The sequence below is a fragment of the Pristis pectinata genome, chromosome 4 (genome assembly GCF_009764475.1).
Source record: "Pristis pectinata isolate sPriPec2 chromosome 4, sPriPec2.1.pri, whole genome shotgun sequence".
NCBI classification, from domain to species: Eukaryota; Metazoa; Chordata; class Chondrichthyes; order Rhinopristiformes; family Pristidae; genus Pristis; species Pristis pectinata.
Window position 1 is genome coordinate 40,166,545 of NC_067408.1, and position 24,225 is coordinate 40,190,769.

Here is a 24,225-nt window from a genome sequence, read left to right on the forward strand (position 1 = left end):
AGGTGAATTTGAAGGCAGGGTGGAAGTGGGTGGCAAAGGTGATGAAACTGAAGATTTCTGCAGGAGGCAGCACTGATGTAGTCATTGATGTAGAAGAGAAAGCTTGGTGGCTGGGTGGGGGTGGTCGGTGGGGGGGGGGGGGGTGGTATTAGAATAGGGTTGCAAGAGAACTGTTCCACATAGCCAACAAAAAAGGTCAGGCCTAGCTGGGGCCCATGCAAGTGCCCATGGCTGTCCCTTTGATCTGCAATAAGTGGGAGGAATTGAAAGAGAAGTCATTGAGGGCAAGTTCTGCCAAGTGGATAAGAGTGTTCGTGGAGAAGAACTGGTTGGGTCTTTGTTCAGGAATGAACAAATTTAGATTTGATTGCATGTTTTTACATTAGCTGAATTCAGCCAGGATATTGCAAGTGATACTACAACTGATTTTTTTGGCATCTTCTAATTACAATGGATCTCCTGCTCCTAATTGCTATCCTTGCCAGAAGTGTAAAGAGGAGGTGAGGAATGACTCAGGCTGTTTAGAATTAAAACAACAAGGAACTTCACTGCACAGAAACAGGCCATTCAGCCCAGCAGGTCTACCTCCTGAATTTGTGCCTCACACAAGTTTCCCTATACTTCATCTCAATTGATCCACATGTCCTTCACTTCCTCTTCGGGCCACCGTAAACCCCCACCCTTTCCCCCAGATCCCCAATCACTGAGCCCGCTCCTACACTTGGGCCTCAGATGCTACACTATGTCCAAGACGATCATTGCCGCACCACACAACAATTCTTTCCTGCACGTTTAAAGGTGTCAATCATTTCACCGTCCTTTTCTACTTAAACCTCTTCATAACTTTAAAGATCTCTGAGGCCACCTTTCAATATTTGCTTTCCTCTCCCAAATACCTAACAAACAAAAGGAAAAATGAGAAAATGCAGACTGACAGTGGAGCAATGTACAACAAGGAGCCTGTTATTGGACTATGAGGGCACATGTGCTTGAATAGCTTCTGATGCTTACGATCAAGGTTTACTCATAAACAATGCCCATTCAGGTAAAATATCTCATCAAACAGTCAATACCTTCAGGAAAGAAAAAAGCGTTAAATTGTCAAAATAAAACAAAATAACATAAATTTTAATGCTGATGATTACATGATCCAAAGGTGATTTTCAAGTATATGTTACAACGTGGTGGCAGCCTTATTGGTTTTCATTTTTGACACCATGTATTTATATAAATACATGTAAAATATGAAATTCTAATTTAGGTTTTAAATAAGATTTAAATCCTTAATATTTTGCAATAAAATAATTTCAATCAGTTCAATCTGTCTCTGAGGATGGATTGTAAACATAATATGGCACACCATCAATATAAGAGCACAAGGGGACAAAATAATTTCCAGTGGGAAGTTAAAGATAAAATCGATGTGAAATAATCTACATCAGCCACTGGTGTTTCAGTTGATAAATATGAATGAAATTTCCAAATGATATTCCTGTTGTAAGATTCATTTTGACTGATGAATTTAATAACTTGTGCTGGAGTATTGTTCACGTTTTTCATCTCTTGTTTATACAGACCAGTTCCTCTGAGGAGATGGGTAGGTGGCTGGGACTTCTGCTTGCTGAGACAGGCTCTACCACAAAGCCAGAGGCTCTACATTATGATTATGTGGATGTGGAAACAATAGCCAACATTGTTGATGCTGTCAGACATTCCTTCTGGTAAGAACTCTATCCATAATGTGCAAGATGAAAAAGAAAACTCTGACTGTTCTTTTGTTGTGTTGGCAGTTTTTATTTTATTCCTATGTTATTTTAGAAGGACAATTCATGCTTTACTCCATCTACAAATGGAAACTAGGATTAAAATAAAAAATAACAAAGCTGTGAAGGAATCTATCCAATTTTATGAGCTGTTCTTAACTTCTCCTTTCCAATAGCCTCCTGAACATTCTACATTTGTGTCATGTCAGTAGGGCTTTTTCGTTTTGCCGTTTGAATAAGAGGTACAGCGATCAACAGAGCATCCTTTATTGAAGGCAGTAATTCTTAATTCACACCAGTAGCTTATACAACAGTGTATCAAAATCATATGACATGATATACTCAATTCATAAAGGTCTACTTATATACACTATAATTTGTGGATATGAACTGTGAGTGTTAATAAGCTATTTAAATAAGTTGGCAATTGTAAACCAAAGCAATTCCAGGTGGTAATTAGAAGCAGAAATGCTCTCATCCTTTGCCTCTGGATACTTAAAATATACTGGTGTACTTTTGTTTCTCAGAGTAGAATATGATAATGTTTAGTAAATTAATTTGTTTCAATACGCAGGTGGGCTACCTCCTCAAATAACTCAGCACTTTATCTGTGTGATTCCAGAACGTATGATGACGTACCATATGAAAAAGTACAGGTGAGGTGTTTAGTGGTAGAAAGAAGCACTGAAATAGAAATCAAGCAAATGGTGCCAATTTTGAGCAGATATTTTTTAAATTACCAGTATTTTGAGCTGAATTTCGTGCTAGGAGCTAACTGTGTACGACATTGTAATGGAATAAATCAGATTGCAACTTCCGAAGTATGTACCTGCACAGTTAGTGCAGAGATCCAGAAGTTGCAGTCAGGGGTATCCTGCTCCTCCACAGGATGCAACGTTGCTGCCTATAGGCCACATTAAACTGAACGGAGCAGTACAATGCTGAGGCAAACTGGCTCTGCACTAAAGATGGCTGAAAAGGTTAAATCCCATACATTCAAAAGCAAGTGAGGTTTAAATGATGTGATAAAGAAACAGTGTCCTCAGCCCTTAAAATGTCATTTCATTTGTTCAGAAGAAAGTCAGTACTGGGATTTTAAAAAATCAAGTGTTACTTTTTCTGTGTGTCTCTTTTGTTTCTCTGCCATAGTCACATCTCTATTGTAGTATTTATGTACATGATTTAAAAAAAAATATTTTCTGCTTTATACTTGCTGTAGTCTTGGAGCGTGCCACAGGATTAAATTGTTATGCAAAATATGTGGGTAAATACGTTTTAAACCTTTCAGGGCACGTTTGGCGTATTAAAACTTTCAATCACGCGGATCTGTGTGCATAATGTGCATATGTTGAAACAGGCTGGCCACACAGCAGTTACATCTGTCACTGTACAGGTATTGGTTGGGGTCATCTGAGCTGCAACAAACAGATTTCTGTTCAATACTTCTGCTATGATTGCCAAGCCACTCTTCCATGCAGTTCACCCAAGCTGCACAGTTTTATAGCAACAGATGCAGCTGAGCATTTCGCTTTGAGGTCCAGCCATTATATCCAAATCGGACAGGTTTATTTGCTGTTGTGCATTTGACTTGTGAAAGTATATAAATGAACAAGAAAATGTAGACTCACAAAAGCTCATGAAAGGAAATAGACAAGATTGTGTACTGCATTGTTCATGCGCATGAGGACCTGCATGATTTGTGCCGAGCCATTTTGCAGTGCCACTGGAGGCAACTATGCAGTGCCATTTTACCACACGTTTTCATGCATGAATAATTTACTACCCCTCTCTTTCTTGCTTTGCTTGCTCATGTCTTGTAGATGCTTGCAGTGGGCACCCCATTTGATTTGAATAACTGATTAGAATATGTTTGTGTTCTACAAATGTGGGTAGTTGTAGGTGAGAAGCAGCCAGAGCAGCAGAGGAAAGGAGCCAGCAGCTTGTTTTAAAAGTTGTTTTTAAAGTTGTTTTTCAGTTGGGACTTTTTTTCCCCAGTTCCTGCAGCCAGATCAGCAGAGGGGAGGAGCCAAGAGCTTTTTTTTAAGTTGTTTCTGATTGGCTAAGTGCATGGCCACTCAGCCAATAAAAGGTAGGTAGGGTAAAGCAGAATGGCCATTTTGTGAGTGGGCCAGTGTAAGAGTGGGTAGCTGAGGCTTTGGCTCAAGAGGCTTAGGAGTGAAGAGGTGGAGGCTAAGGTGAGGTTCTGTTAAGTTCTCTTTCTTTCTTTACTATTGCACAAGTAGAGCAGTGGGAATGATACCCAGTGCAGTAGTGTGCTCCTCTTGCATGATGTGGAAGTCAGGGAGATCTCCAGTGGCCCTGATGACTACATCTGCAAAAAATACATCCAGCTGCAGACTGTGTTAGGGTACTGGAGCTGGATGAACTTTGGATCATTCAAGAAACTGAGGAGTTGATAGACAGGAGTTACAGGGAAGCAGTCACACCTAAGTTGCAGGAGGCAGGTAGCTGGTGACTGTCAGGAGAGAAAAAGGGAATAGGCAGTCAGTGCAAAGTACCCCTGTTGCCAAGTATATCATTTTAGATACTGTTGGGAGGGTACAGCCTACCAGGGGAAAGCCACGGTGGTCAGGTCTCAGGCACTGAGTCTGGTTCTTTATCTCAGAAGGGAAGTGGGAAGAAGAGGCAAGCAGCAGTGATAGGGGATTCATTAGGGAGGGGAGCAGACAGGAGGTTCTGTGGATGAGAATGAGACTCTGGGATGGTATGTTACCTCCCAGGTGCCAGGGTGAGATGTTTCAGATAGAGTCCAAAGCATACTTGAGGGCGAGCAGCCAGAGGTCGTGGTATACGTTGGTGTCAATGACATTGCCAGGAAAAGTGATGAGGTCCTGCAAAGTGAATTCAGGGAGTTAGGTGCTAAGTTAAAAGACAGGACCTCCAAGGTGATGATCTCAGGATTGCTACCTGTGCCACATGCTAGTGGGCCAAGCAATAGGAAGGTAGTGTAGTTTAATATGTGGCTAAGCAGATGGTGCAGGAGGGAGGGCTTCAGATTTTTAGATCATTGGGCTTTCTTCCAGGGCAGGTGGGATCTGTACTAACGGGACTTTTGCACCTGAACTGGAGGGGGACCAATATCCTTACAGGAAGGTTTGCTAGTGTTGCTCGGGGGGTGGGGTGGGGTGGGGGGGGTTAATCTCGAATTGCAAGGGGGTGGGAACCAGGGTGGCAGGACAGCAAATGGAGAGGCTGTGGGGAAAGTAGATGTTAAGACTACAAGCAAAGATGGAAACCGAAACATTGAGCATGTTAGGATTAATGTTCTGCGTTGCATCTATTTCAATGCAAGGAGTATTGTAGGTAAGGCAGATGAACTTGGAGCATGGATCAGCACGTGGAATTATGATGTTGTAGCCATTAGTGAGACTTGGTTGCAGGAGGGGCAGGACTGACGGCTCAATGTTCCGGGATTCCGTTGTTTTAGACATGATAGAGGGGAAGGTATTAAAGGGGAAGGGTGGTATTACTGATCAGGGAGAATGTCACGGCAGTGCTCACAGAGGACCTACTGGAAGGCTTGACTACCGAGGCAATTTGAGTGGAACTGAGGACTAAAAAGGGATGATCACATTAATGGGACTATATTATAGACCTCCCAATAGTCAGCAGGATTTGGAAGAGCAAATTTATAGAGAGATAGCAAACAGTTGCAGGAAATATAAAGTTGTGATAGTAAGTGATTTTAACTTTCCATATATTGACTGGGACTCCTATACTGTAAAAGGGATAAATAGGATTTAATTTCTCAAATATGTTCAGGAAAGTTTAGAGGTCCCAACTAAATTTAGAATATGTAGAGGTCCCAACTAAAGAGAATGCGATACTGGATCTCCTCTGACAGAATGACAGGGCAGGTGACAGAAGTGAGTGCAGGGGAACACTTTGGATCTAGTGATCATAATTCTGTTAGCTTCAAGATAATTATGGAAAAGGATAGGACTGGTCCTAGCGTTAAGATTCTAAACTGGTGGAAGACCAATTTTGATGGTATCAAAAGGGACCTGGCAGGCGTGGATTGGGATAGGTTGTATTCCGGCAAAAAGATGCTTGGTAAGTGGGAGGCCTTCAGGAGTGAAATATTGAGAGTACAGAATCTGTATGTTCTTGTTGGGATAAAAGGCGAGACTAACAGGTTTCGGGAACCTTGGTTATCGAGGGATATTGAGGCCCTGGTAAAGAAAAAGGAGCGTATATAAGGTATAGGCAATTAGGATCAAATCACGCGCTTGAGAAATATAAGAAATGCAAGAGAACACTTAGAGAAATCAGGAGGGCTAAAAGAGGACATGAGGTTGCTCTAGTAGACAAGGTGAAAGAATCCAAAGGGTTTCAAAAGGATAGCAAGGGACAAAATTGGTCCTCTTGAAGATCAGTGTGGTCATCTATGTGTGGAGCTGAAAGAGATGAGGTAGATCTTGAATGGATTTTTTGCATCTGTGTTTACTCAGGAGATGGACACAGTCTATAGAACTGAGGAAAAAGAGTAGTGAGGTCATGGATCATGTCCATATTATGGAAGAGGAGGTGCTTACAGTCTTGAGGTGAATGAAGGTGGATAAATCCCCAGGTCCTGACAAGGGGTCCCCTTGGACCTTGTGGGAGGCTAGTGCAGAAATTGCAGGGGCCCTGGCAGAGATATTTAAAACATCCTTAGCCACGGGTGAGGTGCTGGAGGGTAGCTAATGTTGTTCTGTTGTTTAAGAAAGGCTCTAAGAATAAGCCAGGAAATTATAGGCCTGTGAGGCTGATGTCAGTCATGGGTAAATTATTGGAAGGTATTCTGCAGGACAGAATATATAAGTGTTTGGATAGACGGGGCCTGATTAGGGATAGTCAACATAGCTTTGTGAGTGGCAGGTCATGTCTAACCATCTTTTTTGAGGAGGTTACCAGCAAGGTTGATGAAGGGAATGTGGTGAACATTGTCAAAGGCCTTGCTAAAGCCCATGTAGATAAAGTCCCACATGGGAGGCTGTTCCAGAAGGTTAAGTCTCTTGGCATTCAGGTTGACGTAGTCAGTTGGATTCAACGTTAGCTTAGTGGGAGAAGCCAGAGTGGAAGTAAATGGTTGTCTCTCAGATTTGAGGCCTGTGACTAGTGATGTGCTGCAGGGATCGGTGCTGGGTCCATTGTTGTTTATCATCTATATTAATGATTTAGATGATAATGTGGTCAACTGAATCAGCAAATTTGTGGATGACACCAAGATTGGAGGCATAGTGGACAGCGAAGGCGGCTATCAAAGCTTGCAAAGTGATCTGGACCAGCTGGGAAAATGGGCTGAAAAATGGCAGATGGAACTTAATGCAGACACGTGTGAGGTGATGCACTTTGGGAGGACAAACCAGGGTAAGACTTGCACAGTGAATGATAGGGCACTGAGTTGTGCAGTAGAACAAAGGGACCTGGGAAAACAGATCCATAATTCCTTGAAAGTGGCATCACAGGTGGATAGGGTCGTAAAGAGAGCTTTTGACACATTGGCCTTCATTAATCAGGGCAATGAGTACAGGAGTTGGGATGTTATGTTGAAGTTGTATAAGATGTTGGTGCGGCCAAATTTGGAGTATTGTGTGCAGTTCTGGTCACCTACCTACAGGAAAGATATCAGTAAGCTTGAAAGAGAGAAAATTTACACAGATGTTGCTGGGACTTGAGGACCTGAGTTATAGGGAAAGGTTGAATAGGTTAGGACTTTATTCCCTGGATTGCAGGAGAATGTGGAGAGATCTCATAGAAGTATACAAAATTATGAGGGGTATAGGCAGGTTGAACGTATGCAAGCTTTTTCCCCTCCAGTTGGGTAAGACTAGAACTAGAGGTCATAGGTTTAGTGTGAAAGGTGAAATATTTAAGGGGAATCTGAGGAGGAACTACTTCACTCAGAGGGTGGTGTGGGTGTGGAATGAGCTGCCAGCAGAAGTGGCGGATGCGGGTTCAATTGTAATACTTAAGAGAAGTTTGAATAGGTACGTGAACGAGAGAGGTATGGAGGGCTATGGTCTGGGTGCAGGTAGATGGGACTAGGCAGAAAACCAGGCTGGCATGGACTAGATTGGCCAAAAGGGCCTGTTTCTGTGCTGCAGTACTCTGACTCTAATGAGCATTGTTGCTTAGTTGTTCACCACAAAAATCAGGTCCTTTATCTACTTGTATCTCGCATAGCTGCTTACCTGAAGATCTTCCAAGTCTTAACTTTTGAGCACCTACCTTCATGATGTATACCTTCGATTTCTCATTCCAAAAAACAGATTTTAATCTCCATCTCAATTACTTTTGCATCCACCCCACATTCTATGTTTCATTTTCCTCTCACTGCCCTAAACTTCTCCCTCCATACAAAGAATTCGCCTTATATTCACCGTAACCCCACTCTCCTGGAATCTCACTCACTGGCATACCTAATCTCAATAGTTTACTTTTTTAAATGAAGCTCTTTGTTTGCCACCCATCAACATCCACTATCCATTAAGATACTGCTATTCCTTCCCTTCCAAATTTGCCAAGGACAGAAATGAATTGCACAGTGTGCCAATTAAAATCAAATAATGTCAAGCTATCAAAATGGTGCAGATCTCTCACCAATCATGTCTGACCGGCATTGTGACAACTTCACCCTCTTCATGTGCCCTAAGTAAAATCAATACCCCAGGCCGTGTTGCAGTAGGGCACTTACTTGTGCTAAAATTTGTAAAGTCATGATTACAGATTGGTTATAACTGGTGCATTGAGGTTCATCTGCTTTCCATGAGAGTTTGTCATGTCTTTGGGTCTTTTGCATTAAACAGTATAACAATAGATGTACATTAATGGTAAACTGCCACCGGGATAAATAGCTAATTTTGTTGGCATCTGTGAGCATAGAAAGGTTTGAAAAATTGTAATTGAGCCTAATGCAAGGTCCAGTAATTCTGGTTCAGAACAGGATGTTTAAGTTTCCATTTAAGTTTCCACATCAAAAGAGCATTGTTCCAGATGGCAAAACTGTAAAGGAAACAGGAAGTTACTGAATTAAGCATGGCTTTTTTTTTATTGACACAGAATATTGGAGCTGCAGGTGTGTCAAGTCTTATGTTCTTAGTGGAAATTACCATAGAACCATACAGCACAAAACAGGCCCTTCGGCCCACCATGTTGTGCCATCCATCAAACCACCCTCACGCTACCTAACCCCTTCCTCCTGCATATCCCCCCCATCCCACACTCCTCCATATGCCTATCCAACAAGCTCTTGAACCTGTCCAATGTATCTGCCTCCACCACCACCCCAGGCAGTGCATTCCATGCACCAACCACTCTCTGGGTGAAAAACCTCCCCCTGACATCTCCCCTGAACCTCCCACCCATAACCTTAAAGCCATGACCTCTCGTCTTGAGCATTGGTGCCCTGGGAAGGAGGTGCTGACTGTCTACTCTATCTATTCCTCTCAGTATTTTATATACCTCTATCATGTCTCCTCTCATCCTCCTCCTTTCCAGTGACCTAGTTGCTAGTAACCTATGTGGTACTGTTCCTTGTAATGAATGTAGAGAACTCTATTCAGCCAGTTGACTCCAATGGAGAAGGTAAACTTCATCATGGAGCAAGTTTTTCCCATGCATTGTCTTGATCTGCACATTTTATATTCAATTAAATTCAGACTAAAAGGAGTACTTTCTGTGTAATACTTCATCATTGGCTGCTGATAAACTCAGTAATTGATAGTTAAAAAGCTGATTTTTTAAAAAAATCCTTTTAAGGACATTTTTGTGGATGCATGTGACACAGCATTCAATCACAACCAGCCTTTAAAACTGCCATTGAACTGAAGTTATCCCGTCTCCAGTTGAGTGAATATTGGCCTCGTGAGAAATCAAAATTCTAGTGTTTGAGAATCACTTTTGTGGCTGAATTTCCCAATGAAACATTCGTGTACAATACTATGCCTATGAGCTAATTTAAATCCTTCCATGGTGATTTGTTTAAATCCAATTTTAACTGTATGGGTGTTTACATATCAACACCTACTTTATTTCAGGATTTCATCCTTTGACTGGTACTCTAACACATTAACACGTTTGAACCTATAATAGGACCCAGCACTTGTTTGGAGCATGTGGAGCTATCATTCAATGAAAATATTTAAGACAATCCTCTGGGAAGCCATAATTAAAGATGTTATAGCAGGGGCCTAGAAAAGTTCAAGGTAACAGGCAACATCAGCAGCATTTTGAGAAAGGAAAAAAAAATCATGTTTGACAAATTCTGGCATGGATAGAAGATGGGCTAGCTAACAGGCAATAAATGGGTCTTTTTCTGGTCAGCAAGATGTAACAAGTGGGATCAGTACTGAGGCCTCAACTTTTTTTTGCAACTTATGCAAATAATTTGGATGAAGACTCCAAAAGTATGGCTGCTAAATTTACTAAAGATAGGTAGGAAAACAAGTTGTGAAGAGGTCAGAAGGAAGCACCAAAGGAATATAGAGCAAAGATCTAGCACATTGAGTGTGAAAATCTGAATGTATTCAGTTTGCCAGGAAAAAATAATGTACTGTTTTATCTAAATTGAGAGAATTTGTAAAGCTCAGATGCAAGAAGATCTGGGTATCTTATTACATGATACACAATGGGCTAGTTTGTAGGTACAGCAAGTAATTGGAAAGGCTAATAATGCTGTTGTTTACTGGTAGTGGAATTGAATACAAAAAAAAGGATGTTATTTACTGTGAACAGTATTGGTCTCCTTATTCAAGGAAGGATGTTAGTGCATTGGAGCAGTTCAAATACCTGGAATGGGCAGTTGTCTTACAAGGAAAGATTGGACAGGCTAGGTTTGTTGAAGAATGGGGGACTTGATTGAAACACAAGATCCAGGGTGGGTCTTGACAGAGGGGACAAGAAATAGGTACAGGAGGAACTATTTTGGCCCTTCGAGCCTGGTGTGCCTTCATTAAGATCATGTCTGATCTTTTACCTCAATGCCATATCCCTCAATTCTCTTAATATTGCAAATTATATTTGTTTTGAATGAACTCAATGACTTTGTCGCCACAGTTTACTGGGGTAGAGATGTCCAAAGATTCACCACCATCTGGTGAAATTTCTCCTCATCTCAGTCTTAAACAGCCTACCCCTTATAGTCCCTGGTTTTGGATTCCTTGACCAGGAGTAGGATCTTCACTGCATCCAATTTGTTGAGCCTTAGGAGAATATTGCAAGTTTCAGTAAGATTTTATCTCATTCTCTGGAGTTCACAGACCTGGTCTGCTCAATCTCTCCTCAAATGTGCCTTCCCTGCAATTAGCCTAACATATCTTTGCTACATTCCCTCGATGACAAGTATATCCTTTAAGGAGACCAAAACTGTACACAATCTCACAAAAGCCTTATATACATTTACAGTAAAATATCTTTACTCCTGTACTTAAACCTTCTCATAATAAAAACCATCATACTATTTGCCTTCCTATTCACTTGCTGGATCTGCAATATTAGCTTTCAGTGATTTGTGCACAAGGACCCCTAGGTCTCTTTCAGCATCATCACTGTCTCTCACAACTGTTTTAAAAAAAGATCTGCTTTTCTAATTTTTTTTGCGCCTAAAAGTAGACAAATGATGTCCCCTCTTATGGGAGAATCTAGATCCAAGGGGTCACTGTTTAAAAATAAGGGTCACCCTTTTAAGATGGAAAGGGAGGCAAAATATTTTCTTTAGAGGGTGGTGAATGTTTGGAACACTTTCTCAAAAGGACAGTGGAAGCAGAATCTGGAAATATGATTAAGGCAGAGGTTGATAGATTCTTGATAAGCAAGAGAATGAAAGGTTGCCACAGCTGAACAGAACTGGAGTTGAAGTAACAAATCAGCTCAATCAACGATCCCATTAAATGGTGGGGCAGAATTGCCTACTGCAGCTCTTGTTTCATAGGCTCATACGTAACAATTGAATTCACTTCATTTTCTTCCTGGCATCTCCTTGCCATCCCAAGAATTCTTGTGCACATGCACAAAACCTCTATGGAGCTACTAAAAGCCAAACTATAATTTTATATGATACCAATGAGTTATTGTCGGCTAATACGACTTAATTCAAAACCCCAATGAATTTTAAATTTTAGCATACAAAGCAGTTTAAGAAATGTGAACACAAACCTCAGTCATCCCCACACTCTTATGGCAAGTGCAATTTCCCTTTAGTATGAAACAGTTTCACATTAGTTTCCTGGTGAGTGAGAAAGTGGTCTGCTGCTGAAAACTTTCACAGATGTTTCCTCCAGCAGCCACTGACAGACTCTATCCTGCACCTCGACACAATGGCCATTAAAAACTCTCAGACCATTGTTTTCCATACTGCTTGTGCCCAGTGCAAACCCATGTGGAGGATGATAAAGGGGAATACCTTGGTTAACTATTTACATTTTAACACATTCCTCTCAGAAGAATGAACGTTGAAGGAAAACCTGGCAATTTTTCTCTCTTTAGTTTCTAGATTTTTCCTGCTATAACTTTCCATTACATCATTCAACCTCATCACTTGGTTCCCTTTCTGAATGACTTTGTTACACGTTCAAATGCTGCTCTGAAATTGGTATATTATTGTCACTTGTACTGAGGTACAGTGAAAAGCTTGTCTTACAAACCAATCGTACAGGTCAATTCATTACACAGTGCAGTTACATTGAGTTAGTACAGAGTGCATTGAAGTAGTACAGGTAAAAACAATAATAGTACAGAGTGAAGTGTCACAGGTACAGAGAAAGTGCAGTGCAATAAGGTGCAAGGTCACAACAAGGTAGATAGTGAGGTCATAGTCCATCTCATTGTATAAGGGAACCGTTCAATAGTCTTATCACAGTGGGGTAGAAGCTGTCCTTAAGTCTGGTGGTACGTGCCTCAGCCAAATTAGCATTGGGGTGCCAACAACATTTACATCAGCATATGAACCAACTTCAAAGATTGAGAAAGTATAATGTTGCGGAGCAGACAGGTTAAAGTTTGTGCCCAGAGGCCAAAGAGAATAATTTTTATCCTCTCCCACACATCAATTTAATTGGGTGGGGAAGAGGGTGGGGTGATCAAAATTCAACTCAAAGGTCTGAAGAGAAAAAATGGTTATCATTTCAGAAGTAGAATTTAGACAGTTTTTTTACAGTGACTGCACAAGAAATAGTCACCCTTTGGATGGTGATAACTTCTGAAATTCTCAACCAATCTTTGCTTCTGCTTCAGATGTGGTATTGGCAGTTCTCACTTCTTATCTGTTTCCCCATTAAATTTACAGCAGTCTTAACAGTTGTGTTTTTCTAACAAATTTAAAACATGAGCATGGAAGTTATTGACAGGTGTGACATAAAAGCCAGACTATTTAACCTCTGCAGGCCTCCAGTTTCCTAAGAGCCTCGTATAATTTATGACCACCACAGGTCCACCTCTGATCTGAGAAGCTTCTCCCATAAACTTTCACAGGAACAAAAGCTTTTCCCACTTTTGTCTTAAGGGAGTACTTCCCAGACTGAGGGAGGGGTGGGGGTGGGGGGGGGTGCGACAATGCAGTGGGAATTAAGCCTTGCTACAAAGAAAACAGCTGCTTTCAATGCTTTTCCTCCCAAGATCTGTTGCATAAACCTGCTTTGTCTTTGTTTTTCTTAATTGTGGTAGATTAGCAAGGGTGTGATGGCTTGACTCTCGTGGGATCAACTGTTGCCACCCCAGCATACATGTAGTTCCTGAAGCTGTAATGTCCAGTAGGCTCTGCAATGCACAATAGATTCATAATTTCATAATACTTGGTCCAAAAAAAGTCAGTTTCTTGTCAATGGGGTAATATCCTAGAAGGACGAAACCTCAAATCAAGCCCATGTCTCTCCAGCTATACCCTATAGTATGTTTTCTTTATCTGAACAGAAAAAACATCCTGTTTTTGCATTCCTTTAGCTTTTGATTACTACTAGTGGGTGCAGACATGCTAAATAAGTATTCAAATAGATGGAAAGTATTTTGAAAAATGTTGATATATAACAAGTGGATACTTACTTGGTTTCTCCACACAGACGGTTCCCAAAAGAAAGAACTAAAGACTTGTTTTTACATTGCATCTTATATCCAACAAACACAGCACTTTTAGAAGTATAGCCACTATTGTAATTGCAGGAAATGTGGCAGCCAATTTGTACATGGCAAGCTCTCACAAGTGCATCAGAACATATTGTACTTGTGTTTTCCTTCTTTTCTTCAAGACAGTGACTCTTGGTCAGGTATTTAGATATTTAACTGAGCCTCCAGCACTCATTTCTTACCTGTTCTTGAAACTTATGAATAGCAGTTGAATATTGTACTGACACCATCTCCAACTTTTTTTTTCCAGCCACTACAGATGCTGAAACAGCCATGAAAGTAGCCAGCTGGCAAATTTCCTTTGAAAATTAAAAACCTGCAGCTGCTGAAAATCTGAAACAAAAAAAAGAACAGAAGATGCTGGAAACACTCAGCAGATCATGCAACATCTGTGAAAAGAGAGAGCGTTAATTGGTTCTGACATAAAGTCTTCAATGTGAAATGTTAACTGTTTTGCCTGACCTGCTGAGTGTTTCTGTGGCAAATTTCTTTTGATCACATTAACATCAAGGCACAAAGAGCAGCCTACCCCCCCAAAAATAAAAATTGCCTTCCTTTCCCCAGATTTGCCTCTCTTTTTTCAGTTGATGTCTGAGGCAAGTAAAGTTCAAAGGGCCCAGACCAGCACTGGGACCATGTAGCCAAAAAAAAAAATTCCTTCCAATTATTTTTCTGTATTTCTTACGACATAGTAGGAGGCCATCCAGTCTCTGCTGGCTCTAAGCATTCCCATCAATTCTGTTCCCTCTCTTATTTCCCTGTAGCCCATGCTCTTTCACATGTCCATCAATTCCTCACCCAACCTATACAAGGGACAATATATCTTTGGGACCAGCACACCTTTGGGATGTGGGAGGAAACTGGAGCAGCTGAGGTGAACTCACAAGGTCACAGGGAGAGCGTACTAATTCTATTCAGATCTCACTTGAAGGTCAGGTTGCACAATAGAGTGATTTGGTGCCTCTCCATTCTGATACTTCATGGTAGTACATTGCATGGATCCTGATGAAACCACTAGACATTCATAACAACCCTACCAGTGCCTTAGTACTTATCAAGTGTCAAACTGCAACTTCAAGGGGATTGTTGCTTCACGGTTGTGTCTTGTGTTATTCAGATTGAAGAACAGAAGCAGCCTGTCACCTCGCAAGTAACACACCAAGCTTCCACGTCAAATGATGCCTCAAATAAAGCTAATTCTCAAAACAAAATTAAACGTCAGGGTTCAAGTAAGCACACAATTTTATTCTCAATTTATTCTTTTGCGATCTTGTTAGATCTTGGCACTTACCATTGGAACGTGGGAAAATAACTCTATACCAACTGACTCTACTTGCAGATTTGAATATAGCAAGTTAATTCATTGGATTATTGATTCATTACACAAGTTGTTCTTAATGGAAGGAATCCCACTGCCATCGATAGCTGCAGAATGCCAAGTAATAGATGGTTCAGCAGGATAAGGCTCTGTTACCAAAACAGACATGAATAAAGTTAAGACAATGGCCTAAGTTTTCAAGTAAAATTGTTTCTGCCCAAGTGAGTAAGTTCTGGTGTACTCAAGGGTATTAACTACAGTGAATGCAAAAGAAATTTCAGTTTGCTCTGTCCCTTTTTAATAGAGATTTAATATATAATGGGTCTGCATCAGTGGAGTTCAAAATAGTAAAGAAAATTAAATTCCTATCAAGCAGAATCAATACAGCCAGTAGTAATATTTGTAAACAGCAATATAAGAAGCAATGGCAGTGATGGTCAATTAAAATTCAAGAGGTGTGGAACTTGGTTTCCAACTAAAAGGAACTTTCATGTTCCCAGGGTTGTGGTAAAGCTGCACTTTGCCTGCTGGGTGTGGCAAGATTTCAGGACTTTGCCTGAAACCTGATACATGCAGGAAGAGACGAGACTGTTCTCATGACTCCTCTACTGATTGTCTCTCCTGGTCCCAAAGGAATGGTCATGATAATTTATTACCAGAGAATAGTGTTATTTAAAATATTTTAGTTTACTGAGCTGAAATTTGAAGTGGCCCAATATTATTTTGTGTCATGTCTAGATTTATGTACTTAATTATTTAGCTACACTTAAATTAATTTCCATTGGGTGGAGTGCTTAGAAAAGTGTACCATACAGAGGTTCTTCCATTCTATTGTGCCTGTGCCAGGGCTTTGGAAGAGTATTGTAATTGATTCTTGTATAGATCCCTATTTTCACTACCAACTAGTGAGGATTCCCAGGGTAAGCTCTGCAAGTTTCCCACTTCCCCTCTCTACCCAAAGGTAAATAGTACTCCTTTTATGTTGCCTTGGATGTATCCAAGGGTACTATGGTAATCTAAACTCACATCTGAATCAACTGAGCTATGAGATACCCCAAAAAAAGTCATATCCGTATTAGAAATAGGAGAAAATGTTTCAGTATAAATAAAACCATTTGTAAAAACATGAAAGCCGAATTGAGAATAGTCTTTGCACTCATCACTCAATCCCAACTGTCACCGAGACAAAGTCGGCGTTCACTGCAGGACTCAAACATTTGAGCCCACAGATGTCCACAGCCACATTCATTTCCTGTGGCCACATTGTCATCATCACATGGTGACAAGGTGCTGAGATTAAAGACAGACTCATGCCCAGGCTTGTGGTTAAACATCAGTGTCCCAGCGGTAGCTTGTCATACAGCTGGTGAGCTTGCTTTCTGTAGAGGGAGGTCTCTATTGCACCTATTCACAGTGCTCAAATTCAAGGCTAACCACAGAATGCAGGAATAAATCTTCTTTCAAAGTCTCTGGGACCTGTATTCTCCCTTGCCAGAGAGAACATCAAAATGGACACAAAGGGCCAATACCAGTGTAGAGAAGGGAATTTCACTTCTGTGAACTGTGTTAATAACCATTTAAAAGCAAAACACAAGTAAACAAACAGCTCAATTAATATTGTACTTATAGCTCCTGTAAACTGTAGTGTGTCATATGAGATATTATAATTACTTCATTAGGGAGCTAGTGTAATTTGTTACTTTCCATAACAATAGCAATGGTAAAGGCTTTTAATTTGAAGCCTAGTCAATGGCTAGGCTTCACTGTTAATCTGCACAACAGCTCAGCTGGCATTTCAGAACCATGTTTTAAATTTGTTAATCTCCAAGTTTGCTTTCCACAAAATTTAGCCATGTATATAATATTTGCCTCAAATAGCTCTCTCCTAAATCGTTTTAATTCTAATTTGTAAATGTGAGGCTATTATTAATTTAAGAAAAATATTTCATTGTGCATATAGTGCTTGCGAATACTTTGGAACATGACTTGGGGATAAATTAGCCTCAAACCTGCATAATGTATTGCATCCAAGTGAAAAATAACCCCTGTATGGAATTTGAGGGTCTCTAGGTAATACTAAAAACAAAACAATTTTATTTAGGTCATTTGTTTAAAGTTTAAAAAAAACAAATTGAGTTCAGCTGATTAATATCTAATGTCAGCTGATGTTCAATATATATGTCTTACCTATTACTTCCTAACTATTTTGTTAATGGCTCATTAAACATAGGAATGAATTTGCTCATTCAATGCTTTGTTAGAATGCCAGATAACTATCTTTGATACCTGACTAACTGAAATTGCAGCTCTATCTGATTGCTCCCCTATTAACTGCTATTAAATTAATGCATCTTTGTGGAGAATTTTCAGTGTACACTATTTTTCATGGTTTTGAAGGAGTTTACTTTTTCTGTAAATTTTTTGTAAATTCTTCTCCTGGCTAATGTGCATGCTCTCTCCTCCCCCCACCACCTATCCAATGATGGTAAAAAGTCACCCAATTAGCTGAACAGAATACAAATCATACCAGGGGTCAGAATCTAAGCAGAGGCACTGTGTCCTTGGCAAGTGGGAATCACATTGCACTTCACAATCAAAATCCTTTTACTGAAAACTAGTGGTCAGATGGCCCACCTGTAGCTTTACTCCATTCTTGTTTCTCAGATGCAAATCAGTCTAAATATGGGAAGACTCGAGCTGAAGAAGATGCAAAGAAATGGTTGTATGAACAGGAATCACTCGAGAGTCAGAAGGATTCAATTCGTAAAGAACTGATGCAGCTCCGAAAAGAGAAGAAAGAATTCCGCAGGGCTCTGAAAGAATGCATAGGTACAGCTTAAAATCTACTTTCTCAAATGCATGCAGCTTGCCATTGTTAGGTGGGCACTGGTATCATTCACTTAGTAAATTACATTTTAATTTTTTTTAGTATTTCTCTTACAACATAGAAGGTGGCCATTCGGCTCATTGAGTCTACGAGCAAACCCATTTCCCCTATTTATATCCCAGTAACTTATGCTCACTCATATGCTCATCAACTACACTTTGATCCTTCTACCACTTACCAGCACTAGAGGTAATTTAGGCACCAATTGACCCAGCAACCGGTATATTTTGTTTTAAGGAGGAGGTGGGAGAAAATCAGTACGCCTGGGGGAAACCCACACTGTCACAGGGAAAACTTGCTAATTCCACACAGACAGGATCAAACCTGGGTTGCTGGAGCTGAGAGGCAACAGTACCACCTGCTGCATCATTGCACTGCGCTAGGTAGGCAACTGTTGAAAGGAGATTGAACATTATACATGGGATGGTTCTTTTTTTTAAAACGTCAGTATTTATATTCTCACTCTGCTGCAATTGAGCTAAAGGTTTGGGTAGAAATTAGCTTCAGTAGAACTTAATTGTACAAGCTAAAGTTAAGATACATAGATTAGAGTATCACATTTATTGCATATTGCAGAAGACATTTCTCTTCCAAAACATGTTTGACATCAAGATAAAGAATAGGTTTGCACGCAATTGGTTTTTGTAGTTGCTTTCATTTGTATTCCAAGAAGGAAGAATATTATAAGCTCTCCAATAGTTCAGCTGAGAAATTGCCCTGTGGAGAAGGAGATGGAGGGTGGAAGAGAGACAAGAAGGACCCATGTTCAATCTCTGCTTTGTTTTAAGTCAGCTGATCTTGGGTAATCCAGCTCTTCACCATCATAATCGACTTCAGTATCCCCAGATTAGTAAATGGAAATATTGTCATTGGCACCACTACTGAAATTGGAAATACCACAGTGGAGACTCATTCATTGGGGGGGGGGGGGGTGTTAATTTTTTTTTGTACATTTTAGAAGTTAAAAATTCCTACCCTCTTTTGACACTGAACTTATCCACTGTAATTTGCATGTCCTCCTCAGATCCTTACGCTATTAGTCATATTCCTTCAGATGGATTGGTTAAGGAGTTCACTTTCCCTGTTCAGATCCCCAATGTTATCAGCTCATACTTTCAGCAATTTGGTGCACAAACGATAAAAGGTGTTGGGGGAAATCTGTTCACTGTTTCGGTTGCTTTTTCCTAAAACAGCTATTGCCATCTAGTGGTTAACAGCATAAACCCTGTCAATCTCACCAAAAGAGCTGTATTTTAGAGTAAATTTAAAACAGTGGTCCCCTTTTAGTTTAGGTGGATATAATAGATTCCATGACACCACTGACAGAAAGCTATCCTAATACCAATATTTAAGGAGGAGGATAGAACACATCTGGGCAATTACAGACCAGTTAGCTTTACATCAGTGGTAGAGAAAATAGAAACTCGACTTAACAAGAGAATAGACAAATTTAGAAGTGAAAAATGATAATAAAAAAAAGCATGAATTTCAAAAAAGGGGAAAATTTTGCTGGACTAATCTTACTGATTTTTTTGAAGCATTAATAGAGTGGACAATGGTAATCCAGTAGTTGCAACTTGCCTGAGATATTTTTTTAAAAATTCTTTGAAAGATAATAGATTACTGAATAAGATCAGAGAAAGTGGATTCAGAGGAAAAGTAACAGAATGAATTGCTAGTTGTTTTCAAGACAAAGTAGAGAATGGGAAGGAGAAACTATTCACTCTAGAAGAGGGAGGATAATGGTGTTCCACAAGGAACAGTGCTGGGAAGGCAGCTGTTCACAATTTACATTAATAACGCGGACTTTGGAACCAAAAACACTATTTTGAATTTGCAGATGAGGCCAGATTTGGGGGGGGTGGGAAAGAGACAGTCGTCATTACTGAGGAAGACTCCAACAAATTACAGGAAGACATTAATAAAAAATTAATAAACAAATAATAGTTAGATAAACAGATCAGTGCACCATAGTACATTTTGGTACCATCTTGCGAGATGCTAAGTGACCTCTCTAGGTGGGGTAGAGGAACAAAGGTGCGTGAGAGTACAAACATACCAATCATGAAGAATTGCACTACAGGTTAGCAAGGCCATTTAAAGAAACTCCAGGATGTATTACAAGGGGGATAGAATTGAAAAGGGAAGTTGTACTAGATCTGTACCAAACCTTGGCTAGGCCACATTTGCACTACAGGTTAGCAAGGCCATTTAAAGAAACTCCAGGATGTATTACAAGGGGGATAGAATTGAAAAGGGAAGTTGTACTAGATCTGTACCAAACCTTGGCTAGGCCACATTAATAGTAGTGCACATAGTTCTGGACACCATATGATGAAAGGAATAAGATGTATCTTTATTAGTCACATGTACATCAAAACACACAGTGAAATAAATCTTTACATAGAATGTTCTGGGGGCAGCCCGCAAGTGTCGCCACACTTCCAGCGCCAACATAGTATGCCCACAACGCCTAACCCATACATCTTTGGAATGTGGGAGGAAACCCATGCAGTCATGGGGAGAACATACAATCTCCTTATAGACAGCAAGGATCTCATAAGAGATACACTGATCAGGAAAGGATGTACAGACTGGATCTCTTTTCTCAAGGTTGAAAAGTGACCTAATAGAGTATTTGAAATTATGAAAGCTTTGATAGAGTGATTACAGAGAGAATTTTTCCACATATAGGGAAGGGTATAACTAGAAGCCATCAATGCAAGAGAGTTACCAAGAAATGCAATAGGAAATTTAGCAGAAATCTCTTTACTCAAGGGTGGGGTTGGGGAGGGTGAGAATGTGGAACTCACTACTACAGGAAGTGGTTAAATCATAGATGCATTTAAACAGAGGAAGGACAGGTATATAAGAGAGAAAAGAATAGATTTAGATGAGCAACAATGTGAGGAAACTCAAATAGAACATAGAAGCTGGTATTGACAGGTTGGGCTGAAAGGCCCATTCCTGTGCTGTACATTCATTGTAATAATTATAGAAGATTTTAGTATTGATGTTTGTCTTTGTTGAATGCAAGTGTTGGGTAACTGTAAGCTCAGGGTCATCCTTCTGGACTGAAGCTACTTTACATTGTTTTGCTATTCCAATACAACCACATTACAAATATTCCTTGTTGACTGTGCCAGTTTCACTTAAGCACAAAATAGTCTTTTGTGTATTTCAGCTAATGAAGATGCAGCCCTATCATCATGTGCAACACTGGAAAAAACAAAAAAAGGTAAAGAAAAATAAGAGTCTTTGGTTCATAGAGTTGTACAGCATAGAAACAGGCCCTTCAGCCCACTGCATCCTTACTGACCATCATACCTATTTGTACAAATCCACCTGCATGTATTAATTCCATATCCCTCTATGCCCTGCCCATTCAAGTACCTGCCCAGATGCCTTTTAACTGTTGTTGCTGTTCCTACCTCTACCACCTCATTTCCAGATACCAACTACCCTTTGTGTGGAAAAATTTACCCCTCAGATCTCTTTTGAACCTCCTCCCTCTTAACTTTACTCTAGTTTTAGACACCGCTACCATGGGAAACAAGTACTGACTACCTACCCTATCAAAACCTCTCATCGTTTTACATACATCTATCAGGTCACCTCTTCGCCTCCTTCGCTCAACAAAAAATATCAAATTATTAAAAAAAAGTAAATCCTCAAAAACACAAATTTACTTATTCAGTGAAATTATCAATAAAGTCTAGGTATAAAACATCCAATGGTGCGAACCAATAACACACAAAGGATAAGAGCCCCCAGAGCTCCATTCCATTGCAGCACCAGTACACATTGTCACAAAGTGAAGGGACAAATGAATTTCTGTCCAGTTCACCAAGCTCTTCGGCTCTGTCATTTGAAGAAGCTCCCACTATCTGTTTTGTTTGGAATGGAAAACAATTATCATATCAGTATTGCACATTTCCTGGCAATCTGATGAAGGGTGACATTGGCAGAAGCCCGGAGCGTGCCATCTGCCGGCCCTTTCAACAACAGCTGGGGATAGAAATCTATTAACCTCTTTAAAAAGCTGGAGGAAATGAGAACCAAAGATATGGTCATTGGCAATACATTCAATTTAAGTAGCATGGAATACTTTTCCAATTGGTCACTGGACTAATCAAGTGTACACACGAGCTGTTACATCCTTAGGCTTTGACGAGTTAGTAGGTATTGTTTGGAATGGTGGCATGAAAAAAAAATCTTCCCCAAGTAACCTGGCATTAAGAAGTTGAAAGCAAGTAAAATGTACCACACTGTTATCCATGGAAAAAAAATGTGTATGAACATCTGGTATGTATTTACAGGTGAGAAGAGCTCCCCTGTGCTGATAGTAATAAAATTTTAGCCAAATTTACTGAAAATGAGCTTACAATTTTATAAGTATGACTTTCAACTATCTCCTTGGTTGGCATAATATAACTTCTGCCACTCGTAGATGTATTGGCTGAGGAACTGTTGCCTGTAGAGCAAGGTGGTAATGTACAGTGACTGGTGCCATTAACACTTGATCCCAATTGAGATTTTGGTGGAAGAAAGAAAGAATACCAGCAGCAAGGCATTAACTTCAGACTGACAAATTATTTAACACCTGGCACACCCATTCTTAATTGCTACAACCAAGCCAAACTTTAATGTTTTGTGTAAATTGTAACCAAATTTTACCAAAACATTTGTAAAACATGATTGGGTACAATGTGCACTTGGCACATTTCCAGAAATTCAGTCATACTCCTCCATGCTTATAAAGGACTTGTGTGATACTGACCAGAGATGATTGTGGAAGAAAAAATCCAGGGAATGATGCCAAAGACCTTGCCTGGAGGAAGCAGACCTCTACCTGAGGACATTGCGAGGACCCAAACCTACCTGGGCCACTACTACGGCTTCCAGCAGTGAAGAAGCCAACAAAATGGAGTGTTTTTCATTAAATTCTCATTTTCTTTTATCCTGGTATTCTAAAGGCCCAAAGCCTATCATCCGTAGCCTCCAATGTGGTGAAACTTGCCTCATGTTTTTTTTAAACTTATAATGAGACAGAAAGAGGCCATTCAGCCAGGAAGCAATTCCAATAGTCCCATCCCTGCCTCCTTATTTCTCTGTACCCCTACAGCTTATTCTCTCTCACACATGAATGGTGCCAATACCTTACTAACCACTGCCTCTCCACTTCCCCAGCCCTAGGGAACACTACCGCAAGGGCGGCCCGGTAGATTAAGCTCCGATTCTTTAGAGTTTCCAGGTGGAGGGAGGTTAGAGGCAAAAGTCATGCTTCATGGCAGAGTTTGGTCCAATGCACAATGTGCATCCACATCCAAGTTCACCAGTACTAACACAGGCGAACCTTTGAAATCGCCTCACATCAAACTGGTGTGAGACCACCCTGTAGCATTGCTTCGGTGTGTATTTTCACATGCTGTAGAATTTCTAGGCCCAAGTGTTTGGAAGTCCTTTAAGAATTTTAAGCATCAACTAAAAAAGGCATGGGTTAATGCATATAACTTTTCCCATAGGTAAAAAATCTCAAATTGTGCTGGAGGAAAAGATACGAACACTGGAAGAAAAATGTAAAATTAAAGAGACAGAGCGGGTGGACTTGGAACTCAAGTTAACACAAGTAAAGGAGAATCTGAAGAAAGCAATTGCAAGGGGAGCAGAAATTAGTTTATCTGTTGAGTCCAAAACAGAGCCTACCGCTCCACAGGTACTTGAGAAACATTTATATTCATAGTATATAAGGAAATAAGTTCAGAAAACTACAACAACCAAATGTAATGTCTTCTGAATATAACATTTCCAGTCTGGTTTAGAGTCTTCCTTTTTTTTTGATCAGAGGGTTGTAAATTCAAGGCCCATTCCAATGCCCAAGCTCACATTTGGTTCAAGCCCCATTTCCATGTTGAGAGTATTGCATTTTTGGAAAATGGGGTCATTCAGATGACAAGTTAGTGTAATGTCCCAGATGCCTCTTCAGCTGAACATCTAAATTTCCATTATACAATTGATAACACAGTAGGAAGTGCTTGTTTAAATATGTGTGTGTTCATTTACTCTACTAGTACATAGTGCCAGGATTATGGTGAACCACGGGGAGATACAGAAGGCTGCTAAAACATGTGCATCTT

At 40.2% G+C, this 24,225-nt stretch overlaps 1 protein-coding gene across 2 annotated transcripts in view; it reads left to right on the forward strand.

Annotated features, from left to right (window-relative positions):
- Positions 1–24,225, forward strand: part of afap1l1a (actin filament associated protein 1-like 1a) — a 159,376-nt gene that overhangs the window by 128,389 nt on the left and 6,762 nt on the right. For both annotated transcript variants that reach the window (XM_052013836.1, XM_052013835.1), the window contains exons 13-18: positions 1,576–1,721; positions 2,338–2,419; positions 15,001–15,112; positions 17,866–18,030; positions 21,273–21,326; positions 23,614–23,804. In XM_052013836.1, the coding sequence (XP_051869796.1) occupies positions 1,576–1,721; positions 2,338–2,419; positions 15,001–15,112; positions 17,866–18,030; positions 21,273–21,326; positions 23,614–23,804 (750 nt within the window). The remainder of the gene's footprint in view (positions 1–1,575; positions 1,722–2,337; positions 2,420–15,000; positions 15,113–17,865; positions 18,031–21,272; positions 21,327–23,613; positions 23,805–24,225) is intronic.